The sequence below is a fragment of the Branchiostoma belcheri genome, unplaced genomic scaffold (assembly GCF_001625305.1).
Source record: "Branchiostoma belcheri isolate BF01 breed outbred unplaced genomic scaffold, Haploidv18h27 scaffold78, whole genome shotgun sequence".
NCBI classification, from domain to species: domain Eukaryota; kingdom Metazoa; phylum Chordata; class Leptocardii; order Amphioxiformes; family Branchiostomatidae; genus Branchiostoma; species Branchiostoma belcheri.
This window is the reverse complement of record NW_017804442.1, coordinates 1,014,250-1,029,311: the sequence shown is the minus strand read 5'-3', so window position 1 is coordinate 1,029,311 and position 15,062 is coordinate 1,014,250. Positions and strand designations below refer to the sequence as shown.

Below are 15,062 nucleotides of genomic sequence, written 5' to 3'. Positions count from 1 at the left end.
TGCAATATAACAATGTAATAACCGAAAATTTATGGTTATTTCTTTGTGTTGGAACAAGCTGAAATTCTATAACAGTATGGATTCTACCAACACAGATGAACTTTCATTCGAATGTAATAACAGCTCTACCAGAGAGTGTTGTTGCACTACTTTAGAAAACGAAACGTTGAACAAACCGAACAAAACACACCAATTGCTGATATCACGTGACTTAGCGGCTTGTCATTGCAATCTGATGAAGGCTACCGGACAGAAGTTGGGACGAATTGTTTTGTATGTGGCAATAAAAGTTAAAGTTTAGATGTTTAGAAAGAAAACTTTTCTCGCTGTTCTTTAAGTAGACTAACCCTAGAGTGTACGTGATGACGTGGTTGCTGTTGTTCTCTTGACCCAAGTTGACCTCTGACCTTGCAGATGACCTTTAACCCCAGATGACCCGTAGACTGGAAGTGATCTTTAGGTCCATGTCATTGAGGTCCGTCAAGAGTAGAACCTGAAAAAAGTAAAATATTTTGACTAAACGGAAAACTGTTTTCCCTATCTTTCCAACAGTGAACGTAACGGTATCAATTAAATGAATGCCTATGTCGTCTAGAACCTAATCTCCAAGCAGATCCCTTTCGGTGGCAAGACAGTATCAATTAGCCAGAGGAGTGGCTGGCAAAACTCCTCTGGCTACTGCATACTGTCTTGCCACCGAAATGGATCTGCTTGGAGATTACTACAACCCACATTGACAGGAACAGTTTACTAGACAAATGACTGGCAAATGGTTCTTCAACACTTGTACAAGGAAAGGTCTGAAATCATACTTATGGCATTCGGTGTTTACACAGAAACATTTAGTGGCATATGCAACTGTTACAAAACATTCCTCCATCTAAGTCTAATGATTAGAGCAATGACTAGGAGGCCGAAAAATGAAATTAAAAGATTCTGAATCAATAAATTTGTTCACTGAATAAAAAAAAAACTTACCTGGTTATCTCTGTCGTACTGCACTCTGCTTCCCGCGACGGCCTGTAGCGGGCCGATCGAGGGACCAGCCCGGACGGTAGGCGTCCCCGTGCCGAGGGCGAGCCCGTACACCGACACGGTGCCGTACCGGAGAGCGGCCCAATGGCCGGGAGTCGGTCCGCCGAGTGGGACGTTCACAACCTCACACAGTAACTCAGTCTGGGTTGGAAAAGATAGCCTGGTTATCAAACATATTATAGCTCCCGAGTCCTACATTCTCTCCTATTTGTGGAGAGGCTGTACGACTTGGGAGCTATAATAGGTTTGATGGGGAGGCTGTAGGATTCGGGAGCTATAATAGGTTTGGTGGAGAGGCTGTAGGACTCGAAAGCTATAAAAGGTTTGGTAACCAGGCTATGGAAAAGACGATTTTGCTGAAACATACGGTTTTTCAATGCTTTGTTTAAGCTAACTGTCCCTGCTGAAATAGCTTTTCTGGTGTCATTTTTTCATTGGTTACAGGGATAGGCAGTAGGAAAAGGTTGAAAATATGAATTCAGACACGTATTGGAATATTTTTGGAGGCTGCATTTAAAGATAGAAAAAAGGAAAAGCAAACAAACAAGACTCACCGATGATGCGGTAAAATTGACGAAGACGTAGTCTTTGCGCGCTACGGAATCTGTTGGTGCAAATTATACCAAAATCCATGAACATGCAGAAGAATGTGTAAGTCACAATTCTAATAAAAGAACACACTGCAAATAAGAGTTATATTTCATCTATTCGTGACATCAAAAGCAAACCTTACATCAGGGATAAAACTCGCTGAATTGCAGAAAGTTTGCGTACACAAATCAAAAATTACAACAATATACATCCCTCTTATACATCATAATACATTATTTTTTATACCAATCAAACCTTCTGAGTTATTTACAGATGAGGTTTAGGAAACATAAAGCATGACTAATAACATTTACCTAAAGATTAAGAGGATGGTTAATAAATAATTCACCATCGTCCAATCAAATGGCTAGAATAATTCACCATCATCCAATCAAATGGCTAGAATAATTCACCATCATCCAATCAAATGGCTAGAATTGATTGACCTTACCGACAGCCTCTCCGTCGTCCCAGAACAATGTCCCGGATGCTGCAGACGCGTCGTCCATGGCAACCAGCAGACCCATCGGGTTCCTCCGGCTGGGCGGGAAATAGAGTGAAATATGCTGTATTTGCTCGCATATGCAGGCCTCTCTACACCCAAAATCTATATATGCAGCATTTTTTGTTGTTATGGTTTTTCCTTAACAACCGGAAAACGGCAAACAGTGGCAGCGAGAACATAGTACGATCAACTACAGATGGCTGAACAATTGTTCCCAGAGGATGTAATATTATTTACCGTCTTACATGTTGTGATGTGGTCAGTCTTTTATTCATCTAGATCATTATGTAGATCACATCTAGTGCATATTTTGTATGCATACATTTCACATTTTAGGACTTGCTGAAGAACCAACCATATGAGCAAAATACGTGGGGTGGGGTTGGGGGAGGGGGGGTGCTGGCATCTTGTCTGTAGCTTGCGCTCAACAGAAACGGTAAGTTACGCCTTTAGGCGGTCTATTAAACGCTGACTATTATGTGATACGGACAATTGACGAACACGTACCTGTAGACGGTAGTGTTAGCAGGTTGCTGAGTCGGCAGAATCGTGCCACCTCGTACATGGACGTTAATCTTGTTCAGTGGAGCAGCCAGGGTCACCGTCTGACCTCTGTACTGACCTTCGACCTCTTGACCCTGGTTTGAAAATATTAGGATGTTTTGTTCTTACTTTTTTCCATGCATTGTGTCAATGTTGGCAGGCAAACAGAGTCTTTCGTTTCAAATATTTGTTGATAAATTTGACAAGTACACGTATGTCAACACGCAAATGAAGCCTGATACTATATTAGTGTACATTATCCGGTTGATACTAGCTGCAATACATTTGATTCCACAGTCCTTCTTACCGTAAAATAGTCGTACCAGGGAGTATCTGGAAAGTAGGCGTCCACGGTGACAGTGTCCTGTAGGGCCAATATATATGAGTTAAAACAGAAACTTACGACCATCCATGATTCTGATGGAATAAATCATTCGATCTGCCCCAAATATATAAGCAAATTTGTGATCATTTCCTATCAAAGAACGAGCAGACTACCATGATTGACCATATGAGAGAGAAAGAATGAAATGTTCTCGTACCGGTGTTAGTACAGGTGAGATGAGCAGCCCGCTGCCCCACAGAAACTGCCTGTCAACGTCCCACGTGTTGGAGTCGGTAGGGAACCTGAAGGGAGTGTCAGGTATGCAGACAAACGTCATTTATGTCTTTTCTTATCGTCTAAAGTGATTTTTTATCGGAAAAGGCATTGTGGCCAATGCTAACAGTATTCAGAAAATGTTCATTGATGTGTTAGGTACTAGTACTACATTTATCTGTAATAAAGTATAGTTCCGCCAGAATAGATAAAGATGCCAAAAAGTTACCTAAAACTCGGAATGCCATCATTGATTTTAATTGTTGAAGTTGGACTCCTTGCCCCAACCAGAAAGACCGACAAGAAAGATTAATACGTGTATGTTCGAACATTGCGTAACATATTCAAAAGCTGCAAAGGAACCAAACAACGTTAATTGTGGTTAAGGGTGGGGCTCTAAGAGCACAGGAGGTATGCCTTACTCGTGCAGGAGCGGCCTGACGACCGTTGCCCCGGTAACGTGGGCGTGGTAGAACAGCGTGTACAGGTAGGGCAGCAGGGTGTAGCGCGTCATCATGACGTCACGGGTAGAGTCGATCATGGCCTGACTGAAGACTGCAGGGTCCTGGTCCTGGGTTTGAGGAACATGAATCCAGTTTCAGAACACCTATCTATGGCAATCACTCGATATCTTTATTTGCAATCAGATACAGATTCATGTACACATATGTATTCATACGATACACTTGGGCATCCGTCTTCCCCAGCGGATCCATCGAGGGAGACGTGCTGGTTCCGGTTCGGGTGCTTGCAGCGAGCTGCCGGATGACTTGGTTACGCTCAAGGTCCGCCTTGACCACGCCAGCTCGCCTGGCGCTGCTCTCGTCCGCCAGCTGAAGACAGCTGCCGTTGGAGACTTATCCCTCTATTTGAGGGGGGATACGTGTAAAATGCCTTTCCCAAGGGCACAACGTCGGTGCGCATGTTCGGACATGCCCCCGTGCTCCGACCCGGAATCGAACCCGGGGCTCCTTGTTGAACGCCGAACGCTCTGTCCACTACGCCACTCGACGCCACTCAGAACACCACACATGTGATAAATGTGAGTCAATTTAGCTATTGGCGATTTATTCATTGACAACCTTAAAAACTTTACGGTCCGGTCTTACACAGATTATATCTATTGTACAAAACCGGTGTCTTATGCCTAAATGTGGTTTACCGGTAATGAAAACCAAACAAAATTGAAAGAGATACAAAATGTACAATAGACTCCTGAGAGTCACGACAGAGCGAGACAGAGAGAGCGAAAGAGAGAGACAGAGAGAGAGAGGCTTGTACAGATGCCTTGACCACTACTAACACTTACATCCACCATACACGGATACAACGATGCAAACAAACAAAGGCAATACGTACTATAAAGTCGTTGTGGTTGTGGTTCCGTGAGTATGGGTAGAAAGCTCCGAGCTGCATCCACCGCTGGCACAGCTGTTCTGTCGTGTCCAGGAGAAAACCACAGATGTCCGCTCCGATCTAGGGCAAAAAAAGTGCAGATATGAACACTTACTGTTGGGGCAAAGGTGTATCTGTTTTCTTGAAATAAAGCACGGTAACGGCTTTTACGAACATATATAGTGTAACGTTCAAAACTGCCTATCAAATGACACTTCAGAAGAAAAGATACTCACGTAGGGGATACCAAACAGTCCAAACTCTAACATTCCTGGAACAGAAATTAAATAAAATTCAACTGCAGTGATGAAGGATACAAGGCTCTGACATTCTAGGACAAGAACTGCCATGCTTGTTATGGACAACTTTTGCACTACAGGATAGAAGTTCAATATGACAATTTCAGACTGAAGTAGTTACAAGAAGCACTATGGCAAAATCATTCAGACGACAACACACACAACAGCCATTCTGTTGCAACCCTGTAGACATATTCACATGTGATAGATTTACTGATGCAATGAATATATGAAAAAAAACACGGAGCTGTACCCGTGATGGACCACTCCATGTCCTCCCAGGCAGATTTGTTGTCGCCCAGCCAGTGGCCGGAGTACTGACCATCTAACACGACACCATACCAGTGGCCGGAGTACTGACCATCTTTCATGACACATTACCTACGATTGACCATTCCATGTCCTCCCATGCCGACTTGTTGTCGCCCAGCCAGTGGCCGGAGTACTGACCGGTCCCCACGAAGTTCGCTCGGGTGATGATGACCCCTCGCTTGTTTGGAAATACCCGCGACATGGCGCTGTAGGTACGACATTAATTATCTCTACATTATCTATCCTAACTGGGCATCCATAGAGAGCAGACAGTTCAGTTCAATTCATCTTCTTTTTTAAGGTGACGCCGTAAAGTTCCTCTCTCGCATGACCAATGACTTAAGAAAACTAAACAGCTGTGTCAATGGTCTTTCAGTGAACAGTCAAGGGTCATCAAGGTCTTCAACGGATCCCTCGCTAGAATCTCTATAACCTTTTGTAATATCTCAATGGTATTATTGACGAACAATGATCTTTGGTCACACATTTCATTACCAACGTTAGGATCACTATCAATAGTCTAATATAATTGGAGAAATTGGGGGGGGGGCACAACAGTTAGCCAACCAAAATAAGAAACAGTTAGATGACAATAAAAGCCTGCTTTAGTGCCGTGAAAAGTAGTGAAGATAATGATGATCAATAGTTCTGATGAATATTGCAGATGAATAAGTTTAACTCACGCGCGAGTAGCGATGGCCATGCTGTGTCCGTACAGACTGTGGACATCATAGTGCCTGCCCCAGTGCTGCAGGGTGTCCATACACAACGTGCGCTCATACATCAGTCTGCCTTTGATCGCTGAAATGTACATCACACACCGCACGTTACAGCGTTATGATAATGACATTGATGATAGGCATTTTAGTAAGGGCCGCATGGATGGACAGCAAAACTGTGACTTCATCAAATAGAGAAGTATTATATAGAACGTGCGCTCGTACATCAGTCTGCCCTTGATCGCTAAAACACACATCGTACGTCACTCATCGTAACACAGTCTTAAAACTCTTGCCATGCTGCAAGAAAATGTCCGGTGTTATCTTGATCATCGCGCGACATTTGTTTGCCGATCATCGATCCATTCAAGTTTGCTATTTTCTAAATTTTGGCGACCTTCTGGCGATCAATGAATACGACCGAATCTCGTCAACAGTGTCACCGTGTCTTAATAACAATACTTAGAAACAACTAGTAGATAGTAGATAGCATAAGATGGCAACATTATGAATATGGTAAGGAAGGCAGGGGAGAAAGGCATTTATTGCACAATTTGTCCCTTTTATGAGTCTTTAGTTATGAAAGTTGACGCTAAGATCAGACCTCACCTGGTACGTATGGAGGATAGTTCCACCTGTCGTCACCGCATCCCGTCAGGGAGCCGTTCTTAAACGTCTTCGGCTCGTTCATGTCCTACAAACATGGTCATATCAACATGAAATCCCACTCACGCTAGCATAACATAGCATAGGCAGTGGTTAAACATGCGTTTTCAACACAAAAAGGCACGGAATTTAGTCTGAAGCTCCTCTAGAATTCTTATATCATGTGCAACCTCATAATAACAGCATATCAAACGGTCTTTACAAAACGTTGTCACTCTGTCTTTTGATGACTGTTCTGACCAAAATTATTGCGCATTTCATACAGAGTAATGGTATGTTCAAGTGTTTTAGAAGTCATCGAATTACACACCTCGGGGAATCTACTTGTAAGATCAAGACATGTTAAAGTCACTGGTTGAAGATTTTTCTTATTTCAATATTTCATGACCAAACGTGGCGACGGCACACTCACGTTATATCAACTTATTTTATGCCGTCACTAACACAGAGTACAAATACAGGGCAGACAATACTCATTTTCACTTGAGTTAAGTGTGCAAAGCCTTGTAAAGTGCATTCCCCAAGGGCACAAGATCGGTGGCATGTCAGGACTCGAACCCGGGACCTCTTAGTTCCGAGTCGTGCACACTGAGCTGCGATTTCAAAAATCAGCTGTACTCACAATCCACAGCCCGTCGTAAGGAATTACACGGTGGAACCTCTCGCAGTGATCGCCCCACCACTGCACAGTACTCGGCTTGGTGAAGTCTGGGAACACCGTGGTTCCGGGCCAGACCTGGGGATAATCAATTAATCAATCAAAATGGTTTATTGATAAAAGACATTGCAGCCAGACAGGCTGAATTGCGCCTTCTGTACATACATATTGTGCAGGACACATTAAAAATATTTACAACATAGTTTTAAAATAATATATAGTTTTAAAATAATGCATTTTAAAATCATACATTAGTGTCAATTGCTTCTAATATCAGTTAGCGTTCAGGATCCGCAACATCGACGGTACAGGACTGTTTTTAAACCTTAGAGTTCGGCAGGTCGGTAGGGTTAGTTCATTAGAATTCCTAAGGGACCGTCCATGTGTTTGTCCCCTGGAAACGGGTACTAACTCAACAGTTCTTTCAGATGTTGCCATGCTGCTTGCAAATATAGTTATAATAGAAGGCCAAATCTCTGACTGGTGTGAGATTAGTGCCGGTGTGCCTCAAGGACCCGTGCTTGGGCCATTGTTATTTCTTTTATATATCAATGACATGGTGGAAAGACTTGAAAGTCAACCTCTTCTGTTTGCTGATGACAGTTCATTGCTAGAAGTTGTAGAAAACCCCGCACTGACAGCTATTAGAGTCAATTCCAACCTTCACAAGATACAAGATTGGACAACTATGTGGTTGCAATGTTGGACGGTCGTATGCTGGCTCATTTGGGGTTCCAACTGACATGGATATGGTTTCACATTAATAATTTACGGGGTAGATAGGCGCATAAACTGGGCGCTAAGGTACTGAATCAGAGCGTACCTTACCTGGTACTTAATGCGTAAAAAAACTTGAGGATAGGACCCGACAATAGACCGATCTAGGCTGTCTCTCAATCATAATTAGCAGTTGAACCAATGATAGCATGGCAGTTTACGGTTCGACCAATGATAGAATGGGTGCTGGGCTATTGAATCTGTCTACTGTTTTCTTTTACGTCTCAAGAAAGGTGGTCAACTTTTCTAGGAATTCGGAAAAATATGGTCTCGGATAAGATATGGGAATTAAGAAAATGCCGTAAACAAATGTTGGAAAGACACAAACTGTTAGCGAGTATTCGTGTGGTGAAATCATGATTTGGTCTATATAATTTTCATTCTCCTACCTCTCCGATTAGGTCGGTTTCCCCGTCGGCATTCTTGACAAACACATCGGCTTCTAGCCCGGACTCGTACGGGAGGTAGGGCGACCCATCCCGCCTGTTAGTGTTGCCGATAGCCGGGTCCTATGAGGTGTAAAAGAGCCAATATGTGATGCTGTTCTTATTATCATGCAAACTCTTCTGCTAAATCACAGTGTATCAACAAATGTTACAGACCAGCCTGCACTGCTCTATCTCTCCTTATTTTATGATTGAACATAACACAGACAAACACAGAAAAGATGACAACATATACTAAGATTGTTGCCTCTTTTGCCTTGCCAAAGAATGTTTTAACATCGGTTCTTACGATATCTAATGATATATTTCTACCCATGATCGTGAGCATTTTGCACGAGAGGACAACATATGCTAGCCTTAAGGTTGTCATCTTTATAACTTGACAATGTACTTACTAAGATATCTTCTTACCAGAATTATAACATATTTTTGTCCATAATCATGCAGATCCTGCACCAGGTCCGGAAGCCCCTGGTACAGATCCTCGTCGTACGTGAAGTCTTTCGTGTCTTCCATGTAGTCTATATCACCATATTGAACGTCCTAAATGAATGAATGAATACGTCAGCTTTTTGTGTTATACTAACCTCATGGTTTCAAAACACAAAGTTCAAACTTTAGAAACACTGCTTAATGCATTTTAATGTGCTACATCATTAGATAACAGACGCCATGTTGGAAGGCCACATGGATCCAAGATGGCGGCTTATCTCAATTCTATTTCTTCTTATACCAAAATAGGATACATGTATATGAAGCCTGAATTGCGCTGGTATTTACAAGAATAGGCAAGCTAGGAGGATGAAAAATTTCATGGTAAGAATAGACATTGAATTCAAGATATTCCTCTCAGTCTAAACCTCCTTACAAATGATCATTTTACCAGAATGCGATTTTTATAATTATTTGTAAAGTCAACCATTCGACTAGGCAGAACTGACTATTGTTTTATTCCTTGTATCATATGTGTGTTGTAGTATGTACTATGTGTCCAGGGCCCCACTGCAAAGCAGTGCGTAGCCACTGAGAGGGTCACCCTGGTTAAAGAAAACAGAATTTTAAAAAAATACGTACATAAGGGATACCGGTGTCGCGGGTCCTTTGCACCACTTGCCGCAGTTTGTCGATGTTAGTGTAGTTCCACCTACTGAGCTGGAAACCCAGGCCCCAATACGCCGGCATGATGGGCCGCCCGATCAGCTGAAATGGACACAATGTCGCTGTGGGCTTTCGTAGTTTGAGAATTGAGTCTTACAATAGATCAAAGGATGAGAATACAATGTTATGTTGCTGTGGGCTTTCGTATTGGTGTAGGTCCACCGGCTCAGCTGGAAACCCAAGCCCCAGTACGCCGGCATGATTGGCCGCCCAATCGAGAGGGACGAAAAATATATATATTTTTTTTTTAATTTTGTTTGTTTTCCACATACGTTGATGATGGATAGACACCCAGGTAAACAATAATCATAGGCAATTCAAACTCTACTACAGAATAGAATAGAATAGAATAGAATATAATAGAATAGAATAGAATACGGATATTACTTCGGGACGGTTTGAGTGGTATCCATCACTGACTATTGTTTTCGACGAGTTTGTCTGTTTCTCTGGTTGTTAGAATACAGTAAAATCAAGGAAGTAAAAGGGGAAATGGTGCAACCACAGACTGACAGGAAGGTCGAATTGTATATCATATCTATCAATGGTTTATTTGCGTTAAAAACACAACAACACTGTCTGAATTTACATGGGGACATTACATAAACAGCAAACAGTATCAAACATCATATTAAACAATTTAAAATGGTAACAAGAAGCCATAGGCGACAATTCTCCGTGAAGTTTTATATATTTCAACAAAATCCCAAGCGTCAACGCCAGACCTACTGTGCAGACATTATAATTAGGCAACGGTTAATACAATGAGGGCGCGTCACAAGCATAAAACATACAAAGAGCTAAATCCATTACTGCTCCCAGGGCGTGTAAAGATACTGTGCTTCAAGTTCTAACTTCATTTTAATTACACACACACAATCATTGCATTCACATAAAGATCGGACTATCATGGTCGTGTTTAGTAACAAAGACAGCCCCACCGTCTTACGGTGCCTGTACCTAATTAAGCGCGCCTGGAACAAGCCAAATTCCAGCAACAGTGGCGGTAAGCACCGCGAGTGTTACTACCGCCGGCCAGATAACCAGGATATCTGCTTACAGTACCTCTGCTACCAGACAACTGCCTAAACCTACGGTCTATTCCACAGGATTGTAAAAGTAGGGATGTTTCGAAAATAACCATTTACTCCAATATCAAAACAGCTACGGTAAAAATAAAAAGACGTGCATCATCCCGGACATAATGCAACACCACATGCGAAATTACACAGATATGCGACGTACGGCAGAATGCGTTTTGGCTGCGAACATCTTCCAAAAAACTTGGCATCTCTTAACCATGGGCAAAAACATCTGGAACCACTTATAAAAACCACCCCGTATCTGCATGAACTTTTACCTCCCCCCCCGCTATTCCAAACAACGCGTTTTTCTGGACCGTTCCAATTCGCCTCGTAATTGTAGGGGTGCGTCTGCGATATTACATTGACCACGAAAGCAGCAACGGCAAAAATACACATTCGTGCATCAACACGGGCATGCCCGCAGACGGCGTATAAAATTGCGTGCCGATTACACGAAGAGAACCCAGTGTTTTGACTGCGAACATGAAAAATCAGCCGATTACAACACTCCGTCCGGAGGTCCTGACCTCCTTCACGGAGTAATAAACCATTGAATTAAATGTATATAAAATATTGTCAGTAAACGTTTACAAGTGCAAATAACATTTCAGATAACAATACCGACGGACAATGGTAACACTAAAATAAGTCTTAGGTCCAAACAAAAAATGTGACATTGTTACATGTTAAGCAGGCGTATCATAAAGGGAAGGGCGCTATTCTGATAACGATCAGTTCTGCTGCGAGGAGTGTTCAGTTTGGATTGGATTGTATGTCAAGATGGTCTCCCGGGACTTCGGTAAATAAACTCAGGAACTCGAGGATGAAATGTACATCCTAATTACAACCTCCAACGGTTTAAATCAAGGGTGAACAAATATCTGACCACGCAGTCATCACTGTAACCCAAAACATGTAAGTGGCTCTCACGAGCCTTGTTTTGAGGTGAATTCTGAAGTAAATAAAAAAAAATGTACGTGGCAGTAGAATATTCACAGTTATCATTTTCTGGTATTTCCAGTAAACGCACTGTGTTGATCTGTCAAACATTGTAAGGCAGGGATGTTGAAAACTGCGACCTACCTGTGTGTACTGCTGCACGACGTTTTCCGGGGAGGGTCCGAGGAACATGTAGAAATCCAACACCCCGCCAATCACGCGGTACGTCACGGTTGGCATGGCAACCCTCTCCATGTCCAGGATGTCGTCATGGATCCGGGAGTTCACTGACGTCACAGGTGGCTGCAACGTCATCTCTGAGGGGGTAAAAGAAGCTCTGCATTCGTAACGACGTGATTCAATTTCCGTAAATAATTTCATCAGGTTGGAAGATACTTAGTAATACTTAGGGTATAGAATTTTCTTCTTACACAACCAGTAAGGTTCTCACCTGCTTACGTTTCGATGTCTATCAGACACCTTCCTTATAGGGATAGGGAGGACAACAGGAGAATCCGTTGGATTAAAGAAGCAGTCTGGATAAGAAAATCAACCCCAGTGATGAACCGGGACGAGGGGGGATACAAACTCAGCCACGTTTGGGATTGCATTCTCGCCGCAAAAGCGCCACCTACTTTGGCGTTTAATAGCGGCGAGTTGCAGAACTCCAGTCAGAAGCTCTGAGGAAGGTGTCTGATAGACATCGAAACGTAAGCAGGTGAGAACCTTACTGGTTGTGTAAGAAGAAAATTCTATACCCGAAGTGATTCAAGTTTTAACCGTGCAAATGTATAAACAGAGGGAGACACACTAGAAGACTGTGAAAGCGCGTGTGCGTGAGAGAGGGAGAGCTAGAGAATCGCCTGTGCAAATTTTGATACATTGTTCTATTACTAGATGATTATTGTTTCATACGTGCAATTGTGTGAAGACAGCATTATAATTATGAAGCTAGGAGAGGTAGTTACAAAGAGAGAGGGGGAATGAGAGAAAGAGTAAGAGTGACTGACTGAGAGAGTCAGACAGAAGAGGAGGAACAGGAGAGAAAGAGAGTGACGAACACTGACAAGAGGAGAAAGAGGATGAAAGGGGAAGTTACTTACACCTAGTACACATCCGTTCATAACCATTTTTTCATCCTCAGATTCTTCAGATTGGCTTTATTGATGTCGCAGTGGACTACACTGAATTAAGATCAATATTAAGGTGCAACATAAAGGTGCAATATAATAGTTGGCGATATTCCCACGATATTCCCATATATGTTCAACACACATCCCGAGTACCTACCCATAGCGTTACTGTTGAGGAGCAAAACTCCGTTCGCATTGCCGTCAGTATCCTCCAGGCACATGTAGAACGGGTGGTGACCGTACAGGTTATCATAGTTCTGGAAGGAGAGAAGAATAGGGATGTAATCTCTAAGTAGATCTTTCTGTGGCAAAACCGTTACAAACCGATGGCCAGGTAGTGTCCGGCCGCCATCCGGAAGTTGCCTTTTCGGTCTGCCATTTGTGATTGCCTTTTACATGTATTTGATGTTCCACTGTTCCCTGCCTGTCTTTATGTATGTATGTTTGTATGTATGTATGTATGTATGTATGTATGTATGCCGGTCTGTCTGTCTGTCTGTCTGTACAACATGTACAGTAAACTGCATGCCCACCCCTTTAGGAGACGCTCCTCGGCTGAAGATAGGCCAAGTTTTCCAGTTGAGGTCGTGCCTGTAGCGCCTGTGGACGTGCTCCCCCAGTCCGTACAGGTTAGAACTGGCCAGCCGGGTGGACACAGACAGGAACTGGGCAGAAAACGTCAGCTTGCCCACAGAACTGTCGAATCTGGGCGGGGAGACCGAAATATGAGACATTAGTATTGCAACTTTACACTCACGTGGCCATGACGTAAGTATTGTCCGCCATATTGGATGGTTACACCTGGATGTTGCCAGTGAAATTTGAAAGAAAAGCTCATTCTACTAGGTTTACCTGTAAAATAATAACGTGAAATCATTATTATAGCAAGTATCATTCCATTGAACCTCCTTGGTAATAGATTATAACTGTTATTTGATAATAATTAATTCTTTTCATGCTGTTATACCGAAGATCGTATCTAAACTGTGTGAGCTAGTCATGCCTCATAAATTATCTACAGAATGACGTCATGACTGACATGGTGGCCCCGGTGCTCCTCCTGGTGACCTTGAAGCTGAACGGCCGGTGTGTGAAGGTCACGCCATATATGGGGTTGTCCGCCCCCTGCCCGGGTCTGGGGACCCTCAGGGCCGCCTCGGGCACCTCGTACCGGGGAGAGGCCGGGTCCACGATCTGAGGAGATGTTTTAACATCAAGATTAGAAACTGCGTTGTATTGTACCCATAACTGTGCCTATCTAGTTCTATGCCTGAGTGAGTTATGGTTAGGGTACGGCACGGTTCTGGATAGTGTCCGAGTATGCAAGACCGTAAATTTGCCACAGGCACGGTTCTGGATACGCGTGGACTATCCAGGACCATCCTGAGCATGGGTCTGGATAAACCCATGATTTCCTTAAAATTATTGAGAACCGTAAATTGGGCTACACAAAAAAACTACAGACGCTAGGTCACCGAGGAGTATAATATGTAACTTATTAAATAAACACAGAATGTATCACAAGTATACAATCATGCTGACATTTGTAAATATGTACATGACAAAGGCGTCATTATATCCCTGAATAATGTCGGTTAGCTGGCGTGTAAATATTTATGGCAGTATCTCATACAATCCCATCAACTTGTCTTCGTCTAAGTTGACAGTTCATACGCCTTAATTTTATATGAAACAATACGGCGCTAAACGGTAGTAAAGCGGTTTACAAACCTTCACATGCTTCAAACCTTGTCCTGCTAGTTTACACACCTTAAATTTACCTAGAACTATATGATGCTAGATTGATAGCAAAATGGTTTACAAACCTTCACGTGGAGTCTATGCTGTTTCTGCTTTTCTACAACCACCTCCAGCGTCTCGACGTCTCCCCCGTACGGGGAGGGCGGACTTTTCAAGTCTTCAGGAGACCTTAAAATGATTAGATTTTTGACTCCCTATGGGGGTGTTTTACATGAATCTATACTACGCCAGACAGGTAGCACAATGGTTTGCAAACCTTCACGTGCAGTCTATGCTGTTCCTGCATTTCTACAACCACCTCCAGCGTCTCGACGTCACCACCGTACGGGGTGGGCGGCGTGTCCAGGCGGCGCAGCGTGGCCCTGTAGCCCGCCGCCGTCTGCACCACCTCCCCGGCCACCTCGTACCCGTGGTTGGTGGGGTAGAAGCAGCCGGGCGGGCC

The 15,062-nt window shown here is 43.2% G+C and overlaps 1 protein-coding gene across 1 annotated transcript in view; it reads right to left on the bottom strand.

The window, feature by feature from the left end:
- Window positions 1-20: 20 nt before the first annotated feature.
- The window catches only part of LOC109485708 (sucrase-isomaltase, intestinal-like), a 15,263-nt gene continuing 221 nt past the window's right edge, over window positions 21-15,062 (bottom strand). The window contains 23 exon segments of the mRNA XM_019789374.1: window positions 21-493; window positions 979-1,176; window positions 1,590-1,639; window positions 2,078-2,166; window positions 2,639-2,769; window positions 2,982-3,038; window positions 3,217-3,301; window positions 3,695-3,843; window positions 4,632-4,748; window positions 4,904-4,938; window positions 5,348-5,484; window positions 5,962-6,079; window positions 6,607-6,691; window positions 7,286-7,399; window positions 7,698-7,715; window positions 8,434-8,607; window positions 8,956-9,087; window positions 9,619-9,744; window positions 11,871-11,973; window positions 13,013-13,116; window positions 13,393-13,564; window positions 13,899-14,053; window positions 14,877-15,062. The exon segment at window positions 14,877-15,062 is cut by the window's right edge and continues 20 nt beyond it. Of these exon segments, the coding sequence (XP_019644933.1) occupies window positions 422-493; window positions 979-1,176; window positions 1,590-1,639; window positions 2,078-2,166; window positions 2,639-2,769; window positions 2,982-3,038; window positions 3,217-3,301; window positions 3,695-3,843; window positions 4,632-4,748; window positions 4,904-4,938; window positions 5,348-5,484; window positions 5,962-6,079; window positions 6,607-6,691; window positions 7,286-7,399; window positions 7,698-7,715; window positions 8,434-8,607; window positions 8,956-9,087; window positions 9,619-9,744; window positions 11,871-11,973; window positions 13,013-13,116; window positions 13,393-13,564; window positions 13,899-14,053; window positions 14,877-15,062 (2,607 nt within the window). The 3' untranslated portion in view covers window positions 21-421.